Source organism: Eulemur rufifrons, chromosome 8 (assembly GCF_041146395.1).
Source record: "Eulemur rufifrons isolate Redbay chromosome 8, OSU_ERuf_1, whole genome shotgun sequence".
In the NCBI taxonomy this organism is placed as follows: domain Eukaryota; kingdom Metazoa; phylum Chordata; class Mammalia; order Primates; family Lemuridae; genus Eulemur; species Eulemur rufifrons.
The window spans coordinates 70,326,138-70,350,661 of NC_090990.1; the positions used below are offsets into that span (position 1 = coordinate 70,326,138).

Genomic DNA, 24,524 nt, shown 5'->3' on the forward strand with positions numbered 1-24,524 from the left:
CTTTTTATAGGGACACAGAATGGCATCGATCTTAAGAAAACAGGTACACACTGGCAAAAATAGTGCAATATAAAGAATCTTTCCTGTTTTGGTGTATAACGAGCGTGAACTTTCATCCTGATTTTCTAATCACCTGCAGAATACCTATGAACATGTACTTGGTTCTGCCTACTCAAAAATAAAACAATATTCCTTCTTTTCTAAATTTTTATGGGGAGGACTTTTTTTGGCAAAATTTTAAATTCACTAACAATATGAAGAAAGTAATTTACTACCTACCTTCTAAATACCTTTCTAGAAGAATTAAAGTGATTATCTTTAGATAAATTTGTATGTATTGTTTGAGAATAATTCATGGTACAGTATAAAATAATTCTGCTTATCAAAAATTATAAATCAATAATAAAAGTAAAAGTCTAGGAGGATAGCTACTGTAAAATTTACTGGTTTCCTGGCTCATTGATGAGACTGGAAGTCTCTGTGTGGAGGTGGGGCTGTCTGAGGCCCCGCAGTCTTGCAGTCTGGAGCAGGCCTTGTTCCTTTCCGCCCTCCTGTTGTCCACGTTTTCTCCCAGGCCTCTGCCAGCAGGCAGGACCTCAAGCCATCAGAGCCCCCCTACAACTGTGATGTGGGCCGGAAGGTTCCCTGCCCAGGATCCCAGCCTGAGCTGGGAGCATGCCCGCCGCCCCCGCCCCCGTGGGAGGAGGGGTTCCCAGCGAGTGTGTCGCAGGTAGGACCCATTCTGATCTGCCCCTGCAGGCACCCACACCTCAGTAAACTAATGCACAAATATCCCCTTTGTGCCTTTGTGCAATGTGATCAAAATCTGGGTGTACAGGATCTGGCTTGCAGGCTGGTCCCCTAGGCCCCTGAGATCAATCCCTGTCCAAGCTAGCTCAATGTCCCTCTGGGTTTGCCGCACTCTGCTGGAGTCACTGGGAAAGCAGCACCAGGAAAGGTCAGTAGGTAGGGAGTTCACAGTCTGAGCACCCCTCTGTCCTCTGCAGGGTCCCAAAGGAAAGATCCGAGTCCCATTCCCTGTGGATGCCTAAATTGTGGTGGCTAAATTGTCTCTCAGCAGCAGTGGGTGGGGGAAGGGATGGGAGAATAAAGGACTAGGAAGGACTGTCCACTGGCAATGTCCAACCCTCTCTCCGAGAAGCAGTCTGCTCAGAATGACTGGATTCTGTGTTCACACAGCTCTCCCGGGCCCCACTGGACACCTATAGCTCCTGCAGTCTGGGCTGGAGTTGGGAAATGTCTGTGTGGGGATGACCAAGATGGGCCCTGAGGAGTTGCGGCCCCTCCAGGGAGGACAAAGGCCCCTGGCGGGTAGAGAAACCATATGGCGCCTACTGACTGGCTCGGGTCTGTGGGCCTGGAGGTGCCCCGAGGGAGCTGGGAGCCTGGTGCCCTGTCCACAAGAAGCTGTCTGCTCATTGGTGGCAGCAGTCTCTGGGCTGGTGTCAGCAGATCTCTCTAGCAGCTCTGGAGCCCACCAGCAGTCCGAAATGCAAAGGAGGAGATTTTTAACCACTCAACATATCCTTCTCACTGGTCTCCAAGCCTCTCAGGGCTTAATCCTTGCCGATGCCTTTCTCCTTCCAGTTCTGCAACCTCTTCCGCTGGAGTCTCCTGTAGGTTCGGGCACCCTTCCTTCCAACCCTCATCCAATCTATGTTTGTCTCTGTGTTTTTTTCTCTTTCATCTAAAATTTCTTCTTCTTTCAGAGATGCTCTGGCTTGTGGTGTTTCCCATCTGCCATCTTGCCTCCTCCAGCTTGTGCTTTTTATTTGTTTGTTTCTATCTTCTAAAATGAACAGTATTTCTAGCTCACTGATGTAATTAAAGGTTATTTTTATTTTAATGCTTTCCTGAGTAGTGTGATTTTTTTCAAATTCTGCAATATGTTATTATCTTGGAAAAAGACATACATGCCAAGAAAGTAATTTTTCACTTGAAAAACAAAAATCACTTATTTTAAGAATCATTTTCTGCTAGGCATTTAGTATTGCAATCCATTGCTCATTTATTTTTAGATATTTAATAAACAATGACTTTACACAATATCTATGATACATTAGTGTTCATTTCTGTACAGTTATTTATATTAAGGTATGTCAAACAGGAAACACTATGTGGAATTACCCCTTGGTTGGGACTGAAATGAGAAGCACTTAATGTAGATGCATGTGGTGTTCAACGAGTATGTGAATTGTCCTAATCTGAAATGATCAGTTTACATTTTAGCAATTTAGCACCGGAAGCATTCTTTTCCATATATAAACAAATGTTTTGCTGATTGACATAAAGGTGAGGTCATGGGATGTAAATTATGTGATTGTTTAGGAGAAATGAACAGGTTCCAGTTCTTTTTTATGAACATGACATAAGACATGGCATGCCCAGTAGCTCATCACAGACCTGGCATGTCCCACCCTGGGGGTTGTAGCTACTGCCCCACTTCCCTCACACCAAAGAGGAGCCTCCCCTTGATCTAACTTCAAGAACAGGAAACATTTCACAGAACTTCTCTGTGTTCATCTGGGGTGAGTCCTTGCTTCACAGACAGGGACCAACCCAAGATGCAGGCACATTGCTTAACTCTTCTTACTTCCTACCTATGTTCAATGTACACGTATGTATGTCTTGATTTAATCTAAGACTGAGGAGGCCAAAGGGCACCATGCAACACTGTCCCATCAGCCTTCCTGCTTCCTCCAGCTATTTCTGTTATTCTTGGAGAGAGATATACTCTATTTTTCTTTGTATTTTTTAACAAGTTGCCAACTCTAAGTTCTCCTCCAACACTAATGTTTCCTTAAGAAATAAATTCTGTGAGGGCTCTTCAAGCTCAGCCTCACAGTGGCAAAGGGGGCACTAGTGAGGCAGGCTACAGAGGAAGTCCTGGAGAATGGAGAAAGGATTTTAGAAATGGATAAGGAGGTGACTTCTTACTGTAACTAAATATCATGTGCAACCAAGGATGTGAACCTGCCTTGCTCCAAAATGTTTTAGAAGATGCTGGAAATAGATCTGTTACACTTTCAATAATACACCAGTTATTTATTGATTTTTCTAGAATGTGAGAGGTCTTTTGCCTGGAACCTTATTTTGGATGTATATAAACTTTATTTCAGCAGATGACAACTTATGCCTGAATATCAAAGTGGGTGGAGAATCATTATCTTTGCTTTTTTGTCCTTAAGCTCATTCCTGCTCCCTCCCTAATTTATAAACAGCTATAATTTGGTGCATCTTTTGTGGTTGAGTGTTTCCTACTCCAATTGGTGGTCATATGTTGGGAAGATTTGATGGAGAAGTCGAATTTTCTCTTGCTCCCTCATAAATTGTTCCCAGACCACCTAGATGTGCAGTATTCAGAGCATTCCTCTGCATGATACCAGTGGACCTTTGTGGACTCAGTTGCGGGACACTTCTCAGTCCGTGGTTTTGGTTTGGGAACCTGAGTGACAACTAAGCATTGCTTTGAAACCCTGATAAAAGCAGAGCTGTGCTTATAGGACTTTAGGGGGAAGGAAAAAGTAATGAAGTGTTGCTATCTGATGGCTACATGGACAATGTGCAGATTCTTCTACTCTGGCAGCCTGTGGGTAATCATTGTTCAGTGAGATTTTGATCCTCATATAAAGAGCATTGTTTTATTGCAGCAGAAGTAGGCTGAATAGAAGAACTATGGCAGAAATGAGAGTTTTGCATGACTCTGGCACTTTCTTTATCACTTTTGGCATAGTAATCGTGCAGAGAGAAGTGGTGGTGACTTCATTTATGCGTAGTTGTGGGTGAGAAGCTGGAGAAACACAGAGCCCATGGGTTGTCCTGTCCCTCTGAGGGAAAAGGGCAGCAGACTCAGACAATTGTTCATGTCCTTTCTGATTCAGTGAATCCCTTATGCACTTATTCCTAATTGTGTTCTTTATTTTGAAAGCCCTAGAGATTTGGGGAAATGGTGAGGATGTGGTAAATTTGGCCCCATTGGAGGGCAGCTCACGTATTTAATGAACCCATACTTGGTGTTTATGTGGTGGGTTTTGTGTTTGAAACTAAAGAAAAGCTGATGAAGAAGACCAAGCACTGAGATCAAGAGGAGCTAGATAAAAGTAAATGGGCAATTTAAATTTCATGATTATATAAAAAGTTCCATGGTAGCAGTGACAGTGTGGTGACATGGCAACACAGACAGGGTCACCTCATACAGTCTTGGGAAGTCAGAGAATGGGATACCTTAAGCAGCAGCAGTGGTTGGTTGGCAAATAAGGATACAGGGTGAGGAATCGTTGTTTTAAGAAGTCTGTGTCCCATGTGCAAAGGCCCACAGGCAAGAGAATATGCCCAGTTTGAGCAATTACAAGGAGTTCATTCTAGCTACCAGTCTTAAGTACTAGAGATAGCCGAAAACAATTCCTCAAATGTTGAGTTGAAGAAAATATTTCCTTCCAATTCATCATCTTTTAAATGTGGGGCAGAATTTAGAGACCATTTCCAGTAGACATCCCAGGGGAGTCTGTATCTGAAAATATATTTGGGAATAAACTGTGACATCCTTATTGAAAGGCCATGATAAAAACAAAATTAGGATGCATGCCTTGTGCTCTTTCTAGTTCCCTGTTCTGATGAGCAGATGTTTCCTGCTGAGCTGATTTACGGTATTTCTAGTAGCAATAGTCACTTTCATCCTGTCATGGGAACTCTCCCATTCATGTACTATTACTTCATTTTTAATTGTAATATTTATATTTATTGATATTTGAATATATAAATAAATTCATACAAAATATTAAAGGCACAGAAGAATATATTATTTAAAGTTATCATTCCTTTCTCACCTTAACTATTCAGGTCCATTACAGTTGTGACCCTGGATACTAGTTTATCTTGTATTTTTCTAGAGGGAGATAATAATGTATACACATATTTACTATTTTCTAAATTCAGTGGCAGTAATTATACACACTTCCTGTATCATTATATTTTTACTTATGATACCTCTTGGAGACTTTCTCATATTAGTACAAATAGAGCTTCTCTTTTCATTTTAGTGACTATGGGTTATCATTTAGAAAGTATTTCCTAAGATTTACCTTATCAGTAGCTTCCAGGGAGACTTAAATGCTATTTCCAGTCTTTTGGCATTACAACAATTCTGCAACATATATACTATTAATATTACGTTATGTTAAACTTATGTAAACAAATATATACACAAATACCTAAATGTGGAATTGCTAAATCAAAGGTATGTGCATTTACATTTTCGATACATAATTCCAACAGTTCGCACTCTCACTGGCCAATATGAGACACTGCCAATTCCTCCAAGCCCTTGCCAGCTCAGTGTCCTGTCAAACTGTCCTTCCCTGCCCACTGTAGTGGTGAAACAAGAACCTCGTAGTTTTACTTTGTACATCTTTTATTATTGGTAAAATGAAACATTTTTATTCTCATATTTTTGCCTATTTAAAAAATGTGGTGTTGCTCTCTTCTCATAGATTTGCAAGAGCTAATCATAACTTAAATTGTCTCTGTGACTATAATATAAATTGCAAATGTTTTCTTGATCTGACCATTAGCCTTTTTGCTTTACTTAAATCTTTCTATGAATAATTTCACTATCTTCCAACATGTTCCCTTTTCTATAAATTATTAATTCAATCAAAATTAACTTTGATTTTGTGGGTGTCAGGTCCTGATATTCCTCATTAATTGCTTTTTATTTTTAAACTTTGCTTGAATGAAACTACTATGACACATATATTTAAAAAATGAGCACCACCGTTATGCTATTAAAACAAAAGAAACTTTATTTTATAATTTCCTTACCAGGAATATTCAGCTTATCTAAAATGTGAGCTGAGATATTTCATCCCTACACCAAGTAGCTTAGCAGGTACAGGGGAGACTGCAATCAACACATCAGCAGCTGTGTCAAGGATCTGTGAAATCACTGAGGGTTTTGCATTGTTGGCACTTTCAATCTTTTCTTGTAGTCGAGTTATCTCATTACTTAACTCTTCAGATTTCTTTTTAAATCCTTCATTAAACAGTTCTTCTTGGACCTACAAAGGGAGAATAATCCACTTTTGCAAATCCCCAATTTGTAAGAGTCAGAGTTTTGTATTTGACAATTTTAGCAATTAAACATGTGTTTATTTCTCTAACATCTTAGAACACTTTTTGATGAGTTTGTTCAAAATTTCCAGATGATCAGGCCTGAGTAGTGGGAGCATACATGGTTTATACCTTGGTGAAATTCCCTCATTGGGGTGAGGGGAGGAGTTTTGTTTTAGCACAAAGAATGCACTTTGGGAGGGAATGTAGGTTTAATTCTAATTAATTCTCTGTTACACTGAGTAAGCAGGGCTATGCTCATCTAACAAATTATGGGAGCTGCTGACCCTGGATAGAACTCTGGTGGTCAAGCTCCAGGTTGGGCCAAAGAACGTATGTTACTCTAGTTGTATAGGATGAATCAGGAAGATATGGAAACAAATGAAGCAATTTCATACCTTTCAGCATCCTCTATTCCATATCAGGCCAAATCTGATACCTTCAGACCAGATGGATCTAATTCAGGTCTCTTTGATGGTTGTGCCAAGAATCCCAAGGACTAGTGGACTAAACCTATTTCACTGGGGCACAGTGAGACCACCCTATATTCACCACACACAGCAGCCAGCACCCCGGGGATGTCACGTGTACTCTCCAAAGGCTAACACTAGAGATGGTGCTCGAGTCTGTAAACTTACAAGCTTCATTGGGATTGAGTGGTTTGTATTTGAGGTTTTAGTGAAATCTATACTTTCGTGCTTCCTTCTTGAATTATGACTATTCTAAAAATTGTGGAATTCCCTTCTTGAGGAAGCAGAGCTTTTTCCCTCAAGCATTTTCAGGCTTCATCCAGACTCACCTTCAGCTTGTGCTCCAGCATCTTTTGGTGTTCTCTCAGAAAGTCTTCCCTTTCCTGCTCTATCTTTTCTGTAAGTTGGGCTATGTTTTCTTGGAAGCTTCTCTCTTGAGCTTCCATCATTTGCTGCTGCTCCTTCTGTTTCTGTCTATGCACCAACATTTCCTTCTCAGCTGCCTCCTTCATGGCCCTCTCCGCTGTTCCACAAACAATTTACAGAGGAAAGAAAATTACAGTCAGGCCTGAGTTCTACCCCCCTGAACTCAGAGACCAAACTGACTTTGAAAAAGGTAGGGAGGTGGATGACTGGGACGATCTGAATTCTCCCACTAGCCATGTCAGGAGAAGCATGTTTCAGAATGTGAAGGAAAGACACTGACTGGTTGAATGAAACCCCAACTCTCCATGTGGCTTTCAGATTTAGCAGAGCATGTGTTCTCTAGCAGGAGGAAGCTCCTTGTGTCAGGAAAATCTTTCTGTCTGATCAGGCAGAAGGCATTGCAGGAAGCTACTCACCCCTCAGAGAGCTGAGCCCTGCCCCTGTACCTGCTATGGCCTTCTCTCCAGCAGTGAGGGCTTTGTCTGACTGCAGGATAGATTCCTCTGTAACTGCCTGTAACTGCAGGAAGCTCTGGAGGACCTCGTCTGCCTGAGGAACCAACAAGCAGCAAAGATCTGTCAGGCAGCAAAGATCTAGTCTTCTGATGAGGAAATTATAGTTCAGTAAAGCCACATAACCCTGTAATTCTGCATCTGCTTAGGATCCCACAGTGCTTCTTTCCTTCCTTGGCCACAAGAAAAAGTCCAAGCTCTTTGATGAGATGTGAGAACCCTCCACAGCAGCCTCCTTCCCAGCTCTACAGCTTCTCTCCCAGGGCCACTGCCACCACCCACCCCAGTTGCAGACACCAGATTTACTGCTGTTCTGTAAACACTGATCTTCCATTGTTTGAAATATTTTCACATTTTTTTTCTTCATGGATGCTTCTGCCTGGTTGCTGTGCTACCCTTTCTTAACTAGCACAGCATCTATCAATACTTCAACTAAGAGCTCCTACCTCAATGTCAGAAAGCTTTCTAGGCTGCCTTCTGAGTTTCTTTCACAGGTTTACTGAGGTATGATTGACAATTAAGAATTGTATACATCTAAGGTATGTAGCATGATGTTTTGATACATGTTTTGGTACATGTATACACTGCGAAGTGATTGCTGTAATAAAGCCAAGTAACATATCCATCATCTCATACAGTTACTTTTTTTGTGTGGTGAAAACACTTGAGATCTACTATCTTAGCAAATTTTAAGTATATAATACATTGTTTTAACTAGAGTCACCATGCTATAAATTAGGTGTTCAGAATTTACTTATATTATAAATAAATGTTTGTGACTTTTGACCAATATCTCCCATTCTCCCCTACTTCCCTGGCCCTGGAAACCAACACTGTCCTCTCTATTAATATGACTTTGAGTTTCTTCTTTTAAATTTCACATAAAGGTGAGTCATGTAGTATTTGTCTGTGTCTCCAGGTTCATTCATGTTGTCACAGTGGCAGGATTTCCTTCTTTTTAAGGCTGAATAATATTTCATATTATATAACACATACATCTGTTTCACCTATTTATTGTGGATATATACTTAGGTTGTTTCCATAACATGGCTATTGTGAATAATGCTGCAATAAATATGAGAATACAGATATTTCTTCAAGATAGTGATTCAATTTCCTTTGGAAATATAGCCACAAGTCTACCAGTAGCTGCTAGGAATAATGAACAAATTCAGTAAAGTTGAAGGAATAATAAATAAATTCAGTAAAGTCAAAGGATAAAAAAATAACATAGAAAAATAGTTGTATCTCTATGTACTAACAAAAAACTATCTGAAAAAAATAAGAAAACAAATATTTACAATAGCATCAAAAAGAGCAAAATACTTAGAAATAAATTTGAGATGAAAGAACTGTAAAGTGAAATCTATAAAATACTGATGAAAGAAATTGAAGAAGACATAGAATAAATTGAGAGATATCTAATGTTCATGGGTTGGAAGAATTAATATTGTTTAAAATATCCATACTACCCAAAGCCATCTACAGATTTAATGCAATCCCTATGAAAATTCCAATGAGATTTTTCACAAGAAATAAGAAAAACAATTTTAGAATTTGTATAGAACTATAAAAGACCTGAGTAGCCATATCAGTCCTGAGCAACAAAAACTAAGCTGGCAGCATATTACCTGATTTCAAAGTCTGCTACAAAGCTATAGTAATAAGTAACATGATAGTGGCATAAAACACACAAATAGCCCAGGACCACAGAATAGAAATCTAGGAAATAAACTAACTCACATATGGTCAAATAATTTCTAACAAATGTGCCAAAAATATGCCATGTGGAAATGAGACAGTCTTCAATATATGGTACAGGGAAAACTGAATATCCAAAAGAGTGAATTGGACCCTTATCTTAGATCATATACAAAAATAAACTAAAAATGGAGGAAATATTTAAATATATGACCAGAAATCATATAACTCTTAAAAGAAAACACAGAGGAAAGCTCCTTGACAATAATCTTGGAAATGATTTTTTGAATTTGTCACTAAAAACACAGGCAACCAAATACAAAAATAAACAAGTGGGACTACATCAAAGTAAAAGTTTCTGCACAGCAAAGGAAATGATCAATTAAATAAAAAGGTAACATACAGAATGGAAGAAAATACTTGCAAAAATATATCTCATAAGGGGCTAATATCTACCGTATGTAGGGAACTCATACAATACAATAGAAAAAAAAAAAAAAAGCCCAAGTAATCCAATTAAAAAGGTGCAAGAACCTAAGTAGACATTTCTCAAAAGAAGATATTTAAATGGCCAACACCTAAGTGAAAACATGTTCAACCTCACTAAGCATCAGGGAAATGGAAATCAAAAGCACAATTAAGATATTATCTCACACCTGTTAGAATGACCATTATAAATGGTCATTATAAATACTCAAAACATAACAATGGTTAGCAAGGATATGGAGAAAAAGAAACCCTTGGGTAGTGTTGGTAGGAATGTAAATTTGTATAGTCACCATGGAGCACAGTACAATGTTTTCTCAAAAGGAAAAGTTCTGAGTGTCTAATGACTGCCAAGTACATAGATCAACCCTATTAGCTCTACCACTTGCTGGCTGTGTCATCTTAGGCATCTTATTAACTTCTCTATGCATTATGTTTCTCAACTGCATGATGTGGAAGACAGTAATATCTAATTTATGTTATTATAAGAATTAAATTGATAATCCAACAAATCACCAAACACTATACCTGGTACAGAAAGTGAATGCTCCATGTATGTGAGCCATTATGTTCATCACCACCACCATCATCATAATAATCAGTACATACCAGTAGGATAAGAGTAGCCAATCGACTATTAATTTGTCTATCTCGGGTGAGATCATAAGCTTCCAAGACAAAGTTGTTTCTTTCATAATGTATCCTCTGTACTTTGCACAAAAATATCTACCCCATTACTTGATAAATAAAACAAATGTTTCACTTGAATTCCTGATTCTAAATCCTCTTTGGGAAGAAATATTTCTGGTTTCTTTGAGAGTGTCTAACTAATTGTGAATGTAAAAGCTAAAAATGTAAAGATATTGCTATGTTCTGCTTTCTCTCCACAAATGGTGCTGTGGTCTTAGGTTTTTAGAAGGGGCAACAAAGACCCTCTGACTATACTCTGGTGGCCATCCCCTGTCCCCTTATTCCTCACCTTAACTCCTTTCCTGGGCACTAGCTCATAGTCCAGTTCAACCTTTTTCTTTGCTTCTAAATAGAGCTTGTGCCCTCCAGAAACAGAGAAAGTTCCTCTGGAAATGCTTTCCATCAGGGGCTCTGAAAGATGCTTAAGCTCAGCCTGGCAATATTTGAGAGATGCCTCTTCATTTCTCAGCAAGAATTCTTCCTTCTTTTTCTTTATGGTTACCTGCCAGGGAAATGTAGGAAAATCCAACAGAGAGAAGATGTTAGAAGGGAAGGTCCAACTGTGATCCTTTTAAAAGAAGAAGTCTCATGGCCTCAGAATGGACCGCGATGTGGTGTAGACCAAGACTCGGAAGACTGAGCATTTCTCTGTGTGACCTGTGAAAAGTCACTAATTCCCTTGAGGTTAGGCTCAATGTCTGTAAAATTATGAGGTGACAAGACATAAACTCGATTGTTCTTCTAGTTATAGTATGTTTATCAGGACTCAACAACCAAATATGAGCAATAGAAAGTTGAATTCTTGTTGGAAGTAAAATTTCCTCTGAGGACACAGATTGGTATGGATAAAAATATATACATGGCAAATTAATTTCCTAGTAATGAGTTAAATGTATTCTGAACAGAGTACAAACCCTCTGTGTATTCTTTCAATGAAGTTTTGAATATGTGAGGATTTAGGAAAAAGAATTTATTTTGTTTGTACTTGTAAATTACAATCCAGCTGGGTTTTATCATTAGGAATTAGTAGAATTTTGTCTCTTTAAGGTCAGTCCCAGACAGACTGAAAGACACTTTCAGTAAAGGTGCCTACGGTAAGCAGAATTAAGATATCACGTAAGATTTCTCACCCCTTGGTTTTCACACCCTGTGTAGTTTCTGAGCCTGTGAATATGACAGATATAATCCTGTGATTAGATCACGTTATGTAGCACAGGTTGAATTTAAGAACTGGAGAATATCTTATTGGGCATTACTCAATCACTTGAGCCCTTTTAAAGCAGTTTTCTCTAGCTGGTGTGAGAAGAGGGAATCAGAAAGATTAGAAATGGAAACTCTGATGCATCATCGCTGGCTGCAACATGGAGAGTGTTTCTCCAGAGCCTCCATATATAAAAACTAAGGCCATTTGACACCTTGTTTTCAGCTTGTGGTACCCCAAGTAAAGTGGCCAGGCGCCCTGATAAGGACTTTTGACATGCAGAACTATGAGCCAATAATGTTTGTTGTTTTCAGTTGCTAAACTCATGGTAATTTGTTTAGCAGCAATAGTAAAAAAAGTGACGTTTAGAAAAAGCGTGATCTGTAGCACATAAAGCCCTTTCATTCACAGGAATACCTCCACACGGTAAGGAGATGAAACATGGGGTCACAGAGATGGACTTTAGGCATCATTCAGAAAGGCTGAAATCAGGAAGGAAAAATACTAAAAGTACCACGAGCTGTTTCTGGAACTCCCGCTCATCATCCTTGAAGGAGCGCTCCATGAAGACCGCGATGGCGTCCCTCTCACAGGCCGCGTGCACGTCCAGCAGCTCCTGCAGCGTGTCCGTGGGGAGCCGCACTCGCTGCGCCATCTGCTGGCCGTAGTGGTCGGCCGCGCTCTGCACAGCTGCGGAGTTCTCCAGCTGGGCCAGAGTATTCACTGCGTTCTCCACACAAGGCACTGCTCCACTGTTGATGGCATCCACGTAGGTCACCGCCAGGGTCCCCAGCCCTGAATGGCATATATTTAGAGAATAAATAGAAAGTTCTACTGACTTTTTTTTTTTTTAAGATTTAAGAATCAGCATTCTAAAAATCACAAAAATTTTATTTCCATTTTCTCCTCCTCCTCTCTTCTTCCTTTTCCATCTTTCTTTATGAATCCAACTCTTTATAGCAACATTACTGATTTTCCTATTCATTCTTTCTTTTATGGCTCTTGAATTCACCCCTTATAAAATTAAATTACTCTTGCAATATACATGTTTTGGAGTTTCCTGGAAAAAATACTTTCCCAGTTAAATAAAATATATACGAGTTTATTATTGTTAGAGTCTGAGTTTTGCGCCAAAAAATCATTAATCTGCCATTCTGCTTCTGTAAAACCTCCTTGCTCTTGCTTGCTACCGCCAACACAGAAATTCCTAAGTGACTACAACACCCATGTTCTGGGTGAAGCGATTATAACACTCATGTTTTGCGTGAACAAGATATGGCCCAGAGCCCAAACTGCCCAGATCCTGTTACACCAAAGATAAGAAAATGATGTAATGCTTACTAAAGGCTTTTTGTACACGTGCTTGCTCAATCTTAATAATTTTCCACCCACAAACTTACAATATAAAAGCTTTCTGTTTCAAAGGCTCACTGCTGCTCTCTGTAATCGCCGCCTTTGGCGGTGCAGAGGGTAGTCGCTGGCCAGCTAATAAAGACTCCCGATTTGGCTCAATTCGGTGTTTAGGTGGCCATTTCTTGTGTCTCAGACCATAACAATTATACAGGTAAAATATGTTACATAATGTATGAGTCCTAGTTCCAAATGAGAATGCAAGTCCCCTTATAAAAAATATCATGAGGAATTTGAAGACAGTAACATAGACTATTGAAACAAGGTTGGGCCCATCTCAGCATGGGGGCTGGGTGAATGCACAGGTCACATGTCCATGAAACCACGCTGTACTTAAGACAATATTTAAATTTGTTTCTCAAACTATCAGTGAGCTTGTGTGAGACTCATGACCTGCTATTTACTTTCTGACTGATGTCAATGTATAAAATGTCTTGCTTATTTTCACTGAGAAACATTCATTCTGTATGACTTTTCTCCATCATGCAGATTTTTCTCCTAACAGCAGTTTGTGCTTATGTCATCCATGTATTAATTTCATGAGATATATTAGGCCTCAATAAATCCTCACATGATGAAAGTTTAATTAAGAAATAAGCATTTGTATGTGTGGTATGAACATCTGCTTCTCCACATTCTTATTCAGAAGTAAACAAAATTATTGATAAACCTGCGGAAGCATCACAGCTTCATCTCACACACTGGAGCACAGAAAGACATGCTTTGGGTATAAAGAGACTCACGGTTCCCGGTGACAATGATTCCCTCCCTCAGGGTCTTGGTCTTCCCATGGGTGAAGATGTAAGAACAGAAATTTTCTGATTGCACCCGGAAATTGCATTCCAGTTGGTCTTCTGGCACTTCTTCGATACGGCATAAATTTTTTGTGTTACTTGTAGGCCGCTCAAAGACAAAGCACTTCCGTTTTGGAAAGAAATGCCTGATACATTCTCTAGGCGTGTTGGAATTGTGGATTTGGGGATTCTTGCCTGTGGAATTGTAAAAAGAGTGTTCACTGAAGAGACAGCCTGTAGGGAAGGGCCAGTGCTGAGGACTTTTCCAAGGATGACTCCATCAGTGCAGCTCCCCTGCCTTGTAAATTTTCTTTATCCAATCATACCAAGCAACTTTATGCTAATCCACCCAAGGCATGGAAACCCATTTTTATACAGGATGAGAATCAAGAAAGTACTTCTGGAAAGCAAAGGCAGGCATACATGGCAAATGAAGAAATTTATGATTGGTTTTCTCAGCCCTTGTATGGAGGCCAGGAGATTGACTGTTTATCAAATATTTCTGAGTGGTTAACCACAAACGTTGCCATAAATACTTTTCTGGCATTACAGTCACACGTCAGAAATGAAATGTGGGCTCTAAAACAAACTAAGCTATAAATAAGGGTAAGATGGTGCTGGAAATAAGTTCATGAGGAGGACATATGATACCCACATCAGAAAAGAAAAATGGTTCAAAATTGGAGCCAAAATTTATAAACACCATAACTGTGTTTAGAGATTCCTTTAGCAGAAAATTCCAGAGTAAAGTTAATCTAAATGGAATTTGGAGACCTCACCACTTTTCTATGTCAGTATATATTAGATTTGACATTGTCCTCCAGAGGGATTCTGTGGCATAGATCATCTTTTCAAAATAAAGGTTTGTGGAAAAGATGAATAAGTGAATGAACAGAAGTTGACATTGATCCAGTTGTCATCAGTTCCCCACTCCACTAAATATAATCCATGTAATAAATTTATGATAGATTGACAACATATTGTATAAGGCTGTAGAATGAAGAAGGTGATGTTATGGAAAACGTAAAACGAAGGATCTGATGGTCTTACTGGAAACACATATCAGCGTTGTTTTCTTTATTCCTGAATCATTTAGTGTGTAGATCTTTTCTCTGAAGATGTAACTACCAAGGCTGGTAAAATACACACAGTGAAATATATTTTCAAAATTATGTCATTTGATTTCTTATGATTCTGGGTTTACTAACTTCCAATCAGAGGAGGTAATTTTCTCCACATTGAATAAGAGGAGACTTTAAACTTAATAAGTGACACAAATATATGAGTCTTAGGAAGTAATAGCAATGATTGTAATGCTGAAGTTTTTCTTTCATGGTACTGATTGGTCTAAAATCACTTGATAGAACATTAAGTCCTAAATTTCCTCAGTGAATTTAAATGCCAGCTTCTGGACATTTTCAAGTAATAACCACGAAAATCACAGCCACCTGTCCATCCCCAATCACCATTATCATGGGCCTCACTTCAGTCTCCTATAAACATTTATGTAAGGTGCTGAATGACTGGGTTTACTCGATCTCACCCCCCTACTGAACTTTCCCGCACCCAGGCCATGATCTGGTACCTGGAATCAGCTTCAAGGCATTCTCTAGGTACTCATCTTCTGTGATGGAATGTTCATTTAACTTCAGCTCCAAGGTGAAATCCCGTACAGTCCAAACAAAGTCTGGAAAAAAACTTACAAACTCGGTGGTATTCTCTACTTCGTCAGGTGCTGGGCAGGATTTTGCCCTGATTAGCTCTGTTAGTTCAGTCACGTAGCTGAAATCTTAGCTAAGGAATGAGAAGCACCCTACACAATAATTTCCAGATTGCACTTACAAACAAATTTTAAACATTGCCTTTTTCTCTGTGTCCATTCTTACTCAATGAGGATAATTGGGTCCCAGCAAAGAAGACACAGTGTCAGTTTCTATTCCGCTAAACTCAATAAGACATTGACATTCACTTTCTGGAAGGATACTGCAGCTGCTCCAGGGCCTGGTGGTTGATGGTGTTCATGCTGTTGTAGACAAAGGTGCTGCTCAGAAGCACAGCCAGGGCAAAGATCCAGCAGTCATTCTTGGAGTCACCCTAAAATGCACGTTTGAGCAAAGGACTTAGGAGTTTATTCTTCATTCATTCATTCATTTGGTTGTTCTTTCACTATTCAGTTGTACCATAGTTGAATAGTAGGGTAAATAATATAAATTTTGAAGGTATTGCTACATTCAAACCTCATTTTTGATATTTACATTGAGCCCTCTCAGGGCATCACTTCATTTACCTATTAACATTGTTAATGTCCATAAAATATTGAATAAAGTGTCTAGAACATAGTAGGCGTCCAGTAATAAATGGCCAATTATTTCATTGCAATTTTTTCTCAATCATTACTATATTAAAGACACAAATGCTATTTAGTTAAGTTCAACAACTCTTTATTAGGCATCTGACAAAATGACAGACCCTGCATTTGATTTTTTGATGCAAAGTTCCATACGACAATCCCTACCCTCAAGAAATTGACTTTCTGGAGCAGTAGATAAACATGAGAACATACAAATGCAGCCAAAATAGTAATGTCTTCCAAGAGTAAAATCCAAAGTTATAAATTAAAAATAAATGGGGGGGGGTGGGCAGGCCAGAAATGTGAATAATTACTCCCTGAATGCAGAATAAGAAGTGATTATATTAGACTCAGATATGATGGCAGTAGGTTGAAAATGCCTGAGCTTTAAAGAACTGATAGAATGTGGACTTGCAAAGCTGCAGGGATCAAGCAGGTAGAATGACCAACAGAAGCCAAGTCAGCGTGGTTAGAGCATGGTCACATAAACGTATTACAGAATTATTTTATTGACCGAAGCAGTAGCTATACATGCCAGAGCAGAAGAGGAGGCTGGAAGCAAGATTCATGGCAAGACAAGAAAGGCCTTTAAACAGACGTAGACACTATCCAAATCATACTCCCAGTTCTACAGTCAGCCAGTAGTTCTGTTGCCATCAGTTTATCTTTTGATATGTTTTGGTCTCTTGACAAATGCAATTAGATATTAAATAGAAAGCAGATGTTTTATGTAAACTTCAAGACAAGAAGAGAATTGAGAACGTTAAAACCGAAATTTTAAATTCAGAGTTTCTAATTCTGTGCTCCCTTCTCTCCTCCCACCATTTAAATCTATTAAATCTATTAAAATAAAATTAAATACACACATAAGTAAATAAGACCAGGATTTTGCAGCCAGTGAATTATCTTCGATATTTAAAAAGCAAGTTTAAAACTCCAAGAAAAAAGATAAGAGGACCACCATGAGCAGAGAAGATTCTCTGCCTCACCTTTTCCACATCCCCCAGGCCCTCGGTGTCTAGAAGGACCAGGGTGTGGTCCGGCTTGGTGGGGTGGGGCACACACCACATCCAGATACCTTTGGTTTCAGACTTCACTGTGGAGCCCAGAGGGAAGCCTAATGGAAAGAGGAGAAACAACAAACAATGACAGCAGACACACCAGGATGCCAAGGGTTACACTGTATATGAAATGTACAAGGATCCTTCTGTCTGCTCCTCCGCTCATCTGTTTTTCAAAACAGGATATATTAAACTACACTTGTGTGCTATTTGAAATGACCATGTACCTTGAGCTAAAGTGGTGTAGGATAAGAAAAGGAATAATTGCTGCAGCTGAGCTCCTGAGCAGGTGAGAGTGGATGGGATTGAGAAGATCAGTAGAGTGGATCTTTTGATAGGGCTGGGATAATTATTGACTATTGGACAAAAATGTCAGATTTTATGGACATATTGGGGTTGAAATTGTAAATTTGATGGAGAGAATTAGATGTTTTCTTCATTGGGAGAGTCATGCTGTTCTTTAAGATAACCCTAGAGGAGGTATGATCTGCCTGTGTTATCACTGGTTCCAAGCAAATGGCTCCTGCCCCAAGACACTCACCTTGTCTTCGTCCTGCAAGACGATTCATGAGGTAGGATTTTCCTGTACGATATAGCCCTACAATAGCCACCACTACCACAGGCTGAGAAATCTTGTTCAGAATCTGTAATGCTCTTGGATTCACCGTCATCTGCTCTTTCTGGTTTTCCACTAGACAAATGGGGGCAATCATGGTGGATTCAGATGCCATGGTAACCTGAAAACCCAGAAACACCACTCAGTAGAAAGCAAGAGCCCGAAGTCATCTGTAATGTTTACCCAAAGCACATGCATATCAGCTTTCTGCTTGCAGAAGGTATATATCAATTTCTTATGTTTCGTATGTTTCTTAAGGAAACAGCTCATGATTCTTACAAAAACCCTAAAAGAGCCTTGCCAAGAGGATGATAAAATGAATAGAATGAGAAAAGCAAAAAGGTGATGACAGAGCCCCAAGAATACTAAAATTTGGGGGCAAATAGAGGCAGAATGTCTCATACAAAGGAAATGAGGAGTTGTCAGAAAAGGTTTGGGCATTCCAGAAGAATTTGTTCTCTCATTAATTTAGTAAATATTATTGAATAGCTACCCTGTGCTGGACACAGGTCTAGGTGCTCAGTGTCAAGCCAGGAACAAAATTGTTACAAATTCCTGCCTATTGGAGCTCTATTCTAGTGGGGGGACAGATAATAAATAAAGCAAATAAGAAAAAAAAATTATATATTTATACTAGATGATGGTATTTCTCAGGAGACAATAGCATGGAATGGGGATGGAGAGTGTTGGAAATTGAATTTATATAAAGGGTAGTTAGTTAGAGAAGTCCTCCCTGAGAAAGAGACAAAGTGAAGATGATCATTGATTGACCTTGACCAGGACAGACTTAGTGAATTGGTGAAAGCAGGAGCATGATGGGTAGAGGAATGATCATGAAAAAAGGAAGAAAAGATAATATAACTTTCTCTCAAAACACAACAGGATAGATTTTTAGAGTAACTAGACAAACATATGGTCTAGAATTTATTTTTTTTAGCTCAAGGTAAAAGATACATCTATTTATAGGCTGACAGGGAAAAGATCCAGTAGCCAGGGTTCGTTAGGGTCTCCCCAGATGTGACAGGGTCCCACATCTTGTCAAGGCTTTTCTTCAAATGTTTTCTTCATAATGAGTGAGGCTCTGCAAGAACTCAAGGGACAGAAAACAGTGACAGAGCACTGACTATTGCTGTATTTTCTCAAAGACAATTCTCAGCAACACTCTCATATACCCTTCCTTTATTAGCTGTGTGACCCTTGGATAGATTATTAATTTCCTTCTGCCTCAGTTTCATCTTCCGTAAAATGGAAATACTAATGGTAAAAATCTATTGATCATTAGGAGTATTAAATATCTGATTATAATGCTCTTAAAATCACGCCTGGTACGTCGTATACCCTCTGTAGGCATTGTATAAAACTAGAGTGTCTGAGAAGCCAAGGAGAGTAATTTTTAAATGAAGCTGAGGGGTTGACTTTGGGCAGGAACAGTGATGCTGCTCTCTGGGTGCAAGCAAGTGCAGGGCGTAGCCCGGGAGGAGGATGAATAGGCAGGAGCTGACCCAGTGGAAAGTGCTGGCAGGAGGGCATGAACACAGGATGAATCAGGCAAGGAGAACCGAGAGCTGTCCTGGGATGTCACAGCACAGTTTTGGAGTCAGGCTGCTGGGGTTCAGATCACCTATTGCCTTGAAAAATGGAATTTACCTCTGTAAACTAGATTTTCTTATCAGTGTTATAGGTAAGCAATAATGAGTGCCTGATTCATTACTGTAATGCTGATAAAAAGTAAAGTCTCAAGAAATAATTATTTTAAATTTTCAAAATTAATATACCATTTCTAGAGTGAGTAGGCAGGCAGTGTGGTTTTTTTTTCTTGGAGAGACGGGGTCTCGCTCAGTTGCCTAGGGCCAGAGAGTACAATGGTGTCATAGCTTACTGAGCTTACTGCAACCTCCAACTCCGGGATTCAAGCTATCCGCCTGCCTCAGCCTGAGTAGCTGGGACTACAGGCAAATGCCACCATGCCCAGATAAATTTTGTATTTTTTTGTAGAGACAGGGTCTTGCTATGTTACTCAGCCTGGTCTTGAACTCCTGGCCTCAAGCAATCCTTCTGCCTTGGCCTCCCAAAATGCTAGAATTACAGGCATGAGCCAGGACATCCGGTGGCAGTGTGTTAATATGTATCAGTATGTTCTGTGAGATGCAAATTACCAAGAAATAAAAAATATCTAAAATCTCCTTGTCAGCAAAATCATCACACTGTTTCTTACCAGACTTCCTCTATAGAATTTTGCTTCTTTTTCTGTAGGTGCTGGGGAGCAAGACTGGAGGAGTGAAACATGAGCCTTTCACTGGTGTGTACTGAATAGGAAGAATTGTACGGTATATTCTTATATTGAATGTTTTCAAAGCTTTGTGTGAAAATAGATAAATTTACAGAATCATGTTTGTTTGTGTAATGCAAAGCATAGTGAGATATCCAAGCCAGGAAGCTTTCAAATCGAAAACACACTAGTAGGAAAAGACAGCTTAATTAGTTGTGGGTAGACAATCAACGGTTTTAAATAAAATGTTACTGTCCATGGAAACATCTGGAATAAGGGTTAGAAATGCCTCAGCCCGAGCTCAGGCCTGTCGTCCCAGCACTTTGGGAGGCTGAGGCTGGAGTATCCCTTGAAACTAGGAGTTGGAAACCAGCCTGGGCAACATAGCTAGACCTGTCTTCGCAAAAAGTATAAAACAAAATTACTAGGTAGGGTGGCAGGCGCGTGTAGTCCTAGCTAGTTGGTTGCACTCCAGTCTAGGCCACAGAGAAAGTCCCTGTCTCTCGAAAAACGAAAAAAAGCCTGGAACTCTGTTTATTCAACCAGTACAACACGTTTTTCTGATGCAGTTCTTGCATGGACTAGGCATTAAAAACAAAGCATGATAAACAAACAAGATTAGACCTTAAAGTTATTTTAAACAGCTGATTAGTGAGAGTGAGGCTGAAATTCCATATAATGACGGTTTGTAGCATCTTTGTAATGTTAACTGTAGCCAATAGAAAAGTAATCAACAGTCAAGCTTTCAAGGATTTAAAGTGCCTGTAGTAAGGATCTTTTCTCTGTTTCTCCAATGTCTGGCAGCAGGCAGCCAGGAAACGTCTGAGAAAGGAAGAAGGAGAAAGCAACCCCACAGCAGCGCCTCTGCGAGGGGGCTGGATCGTGGTCCCTCCTCGGGAGAAAGGACTTCAGCCCTCCTTTCGGTAGCATAGGGGCTCTTTGCTGCAGCCCTGGGTGGATGCTCCCAGGAGGAGCGGCTCATGCTGGGGACAGAGTGCGCGCGCCAGCTCGCAGCCACTTCTGAACCAAACTGAGATTCTGAGCCACCTGGAGCAAAGCGGGAGTCACACAGAATCTAGCCACAGGCGCGGTCCTCCAGCTGCCTCTGTCACCTGCCAGTGTGGAGTCCCCCCAGCCTCCCCGTGTGGGGTCTACGCTTGGGAATTCGATGTTGTTTGTTTGTTAACCCAAATGTGCACGAAAGGTAAAGCTTAGGAGCGACCTTACCTGGTGCTGGCGCGGGCGCTGCAACCGCAGGACAAGTTCTCAGGGGTCCTTGCTCACCCCTTCAGCTCTCCTGAGTCTGAGTCTGCCGCCTCAGGATACCAGCTGTTCCTAGAAACTGAAAGCCACGCAGGACATTGCAGACATCCAATAAGGGCTGGAATGCAGACAACCGAAACTGAAAGGAAAAGCGCTTTCTCGGAAATGAATTGTTGGGGTTTTTTTCTGTTTTCCTGAGGTAAGAGACCAGAAGAAGTGGGAGAAAATTGGTGGTTCCTCAACATCAGACTTCTGAAACCCAGGCTTGTCCCTCTTCCACCCTTGGCTTAGGTTTCTTTAGCCCCCAAAATGAATATAGAGCACAAGATGTGGATGTAAACAAAGTAAATGTAGATTCAGAGTGTTTCGAAAGCCTGTCCATCAGGGTAATTTTGTCAGGACAAAAGTTTGGGTTTTTGCTTGTGTTTAACTTGTTTACCTGCTCGTTTCTCATCTCTTTTTTAAAGTTCCTTTTTCATTAACTGTAAAAATACATATGTGTGTTTGTTTATGTATGTGCGTATAAATGTATGTATCCCCTAAAATTATAGTCCAGGGGTGCAATTATAGTCCAGAGGTGGCAAGTAAACACTTCTTCTCTTTCAAAAAACAGTCATCTCATTGAAACTGGACTTTTTGGAGGGCAGCAGGATTATTGGACTATTCAAAGCATAATTCATAATTAAGAGTCTTACCCAGGCTACCAAAAAAAACTGGCTCAGTTCCTAAGATCACTAGTCAGTTTGTCAACAGAAGTTGAGAAAACTTCTACCCAAAACAACGGGTAATGTGTCTCCAGTTTTACCTGTCTACCCCCTAAATCTTCCTGTTAGTTTAAATATGGCTAATTAAACATTTGCAAATTCTTAAGTCCAAAATTTTAGGCATTTTTCCTTTAAAAGATAAAATTACTGGTGCTGATTTTAAGACAAAACTTGAAATTTATTTCCTGTAAATGATGTTGAAAATGAAAATAAAGTTAATCTAATTTGAAATAAGACCAATAATAATGTTAGCTGCTTTTTCTTCTGACCATTTTAATGTACATTTTTATATCAGGAAGCCCCTTTCTCTCTCAAACAAAAAGTAAAAAAGGAAAGTGATGATTGAATCATGGTAAATATTGTGTATGAACCAACTGAATTCCACCAAATCCCATCCTGGCACCCCTTTTCAAATAATCTAATGATAATGACACTAGATAGTCATGAAAATGTTAATCAAGAAGAAATTTACTTCACAGTGCATGCTATATATACATATATATTTTGATGACACTTATGAGAAGACATATATAGCAACATGTCTATGTTACATAGGTAAAAGCCTAGAAGTATTCACCCTACCACCACCCAAAAAAATTAATACTTCTAGCTCAAGTGATTTTTCAAAATTTTTATCTGTATTATATGAATCTTTAATGAGTCTGTTGTTAATGATCACAGACATACACACACATACACATAACAATGAAATTTTATTTTGATAAACAGAATCCATTTAGTTCAACATTTAAAAAATATTTTCCATTCGAGACCAGCCTGAGCAAGAGCGAGACCCCGTCTCTACTCAAAATAGAAAGAAATTATATGGACAACTAAAAATATATATAGAAAAAATTAGCCAGGCATGGTGGTACATGCCTGTAGTCCCAGCTACTTGGGAGGCTGAGGCAGGAGGATCGCTTGAGCCCAGGGGTTTGAGGTTGCTGTGAGCTAGGCTGATGCCACGGCACTCTAGTCCAGGCCACAGAGTGAGACTTTGTCTCAAAAAAAAAAAAAAAAAAAAAAAAATTTCCATGTTTCAGGTTTTATAATTCTTATTTGTACATTTGTTGAATAAGTATTATATCTAATAATCAAGGTTTATATACTTTTATATCTGTGCTTTAACTTGTCATTTATTTATAAGATGAATCACAGAAAAAATGTTTGAAAATGAGGGTGTTTTACTGGTTCACTGGTTTTGGAAAGAAACTAGAGGAAATAATAGAGTTGCAAATGTCTTTATCCCATTGAGCCAGTCAAGAAGATGGGAAGTTAGGACATTATTAGGTCATACTGGGGCAAGTGATTACATTATCCCTGTGTAATTACTTTAAAATAGTCCATAATAATAATCAATGTTTTGTTTGGGTGTGAGAGTGTGTGTGTGTGTGTGTTCACATGCGCCCGCCTGTGTATACAAATTAATTTCAATCTCCATTCTAGAAGTGATGATAAGCATATGAATGGCCCACTCTGAAATGATCTTCTCCAGAAGGAGGTATTTTTTAAGCGTCAACACCAAATTCTTACCAACTGGCCTAAGAGATAGTAGATTTAATATTATCAGTGTTGTTTAACAGAGGTAATTAATTGAAAAAATAAGCAACACCCTTGCATGAAGAAGTGTCTGTTTGGGCTTCTATTAAAAAAATATAATAAACTGGGTACCTTAGAAACAACATAAATGTATATCTCATATTTCTGGAGGCTGGCATATACAAGATTAAGGCACTGGAAGATTTGATGTCTGGTGAGGGCCACTTTCTGGTTCAATAGATGGTGCCTTCTTGCTCTGTCCTCATGTGGTGAAGGGCAAGGCAGCTCTCTGGGCCTCTTTTCTAAGGGCATTAATCCCATTCATGAGAGCTCCCTTCTTGTGACCTAATCCCCTTCTAAAGGACCCCACTTCCTAATACTATCACATTGGTGATTAGGCTGCAACATATAGATTGAGGGGGAGCACAAACGTTCAGACCATGGCAAGAATGCATAAAATTAAGCAAGCCTCTTAGCCTATGCCATCTGTGCAGTGTTTTAGTTTAAGAACCTACTGCCTTGATTTTTACACTCCACAGAGGATTCTGCCACCTGGTTTAACTTCAGGGCCAGGCGTGGAAGCTCACCACATTCAAATTGGAATGAACCTTTCCTTCAAAAGAGCAGCATCCATAGGCTAAAAACAGATTATAAGACTATTTGTAGCTGCTTGCTGTTAAATGTTTGACAGAAGTTAATCCAGGCCTTTTTCATTGTCATATAAATAAAAACCTGGTATCAAGTTTTATGGGATGGAGATTCATGACTCCTTTAAGTTTAAACCACAAGGGACAATTGACTCTTTCTTTTATGATTCAGTAACTCCTTACATTACTATTTAGT

The 24,524-nt window shown here is 39.5% G+C and overlaps 1 protein-coding gene across 2 annotated transcripts; it reads right to left on the bottom strand.

The window, feature by feature from the left end:
• Positions 1-5,855: 5,855 nt before the first annotated feature.
• Positions 5,856-21,462, bottom strand: LOC138389670 (guanylate-binding protein 4-like). 2 transcript variants are annotated; one of them, XM_069478183.1, is made up of 11 exons: positions 21,343-21,462; positions 17,772-17,967; positions 17,159-17,286; positions 15,804-15,913; positions 15,405-15,601; positions 13,769-14,014; positions 12,130-12,410; positions 10,704-10,916; positions 7,472-7,574; positions 6,929-7,122; positions 5,856-6,077 (listed from the first exon to the last, which is right to left on the bottom strand). In XM_069478183.1, the coding sequence occupies exons 2-11, from the start codon at positions 17,959-17,961 to the stop codon at positions 5,856-5,858; spliced, it is 1,884 nt and encodes a 627-aa protein (XP_069334284.1). In that variant the 5' UTR covers positions 17,962-17,967; positions 21,343-21,462. The 2 variants fall into 2 exon arrangements, with proteins under 2 accessions (XP_069334284.1, XP_069334285.1); XM_069478184.1 differs by lacking the exon at positions 17,772-17,967.
• Between the last annotated feature and the right edge of the window lie 3,062 nt (positions 21,463-24,524).

Excerpts from the sequence above, each read along its gene's own strand:
- LOC138389670 (XM_069478183.1), bottom strand. The coding sequence starts at position 17,961 with ATGGCATCTGAATCCACCATGATTGCCCCCATTTGTCTAGTGGAAAAC. Across the intron at positions 7,575-10,703 it reads TGCCCAGGAAAGGAGTTAAG|GCAGACGAGGTCCTCCAGAG; the intron begins GTGAGGAATAAG and ends TTGGTTCCTCAG. Across the intron at positions 7,123-7,471 it reads TGGAGAGAAGGCCATAGCAG|CGGAGAGGGCCATGAAGGAG; the intron begins GTACAGGGGCAG and ends TTTGTGGAACAG.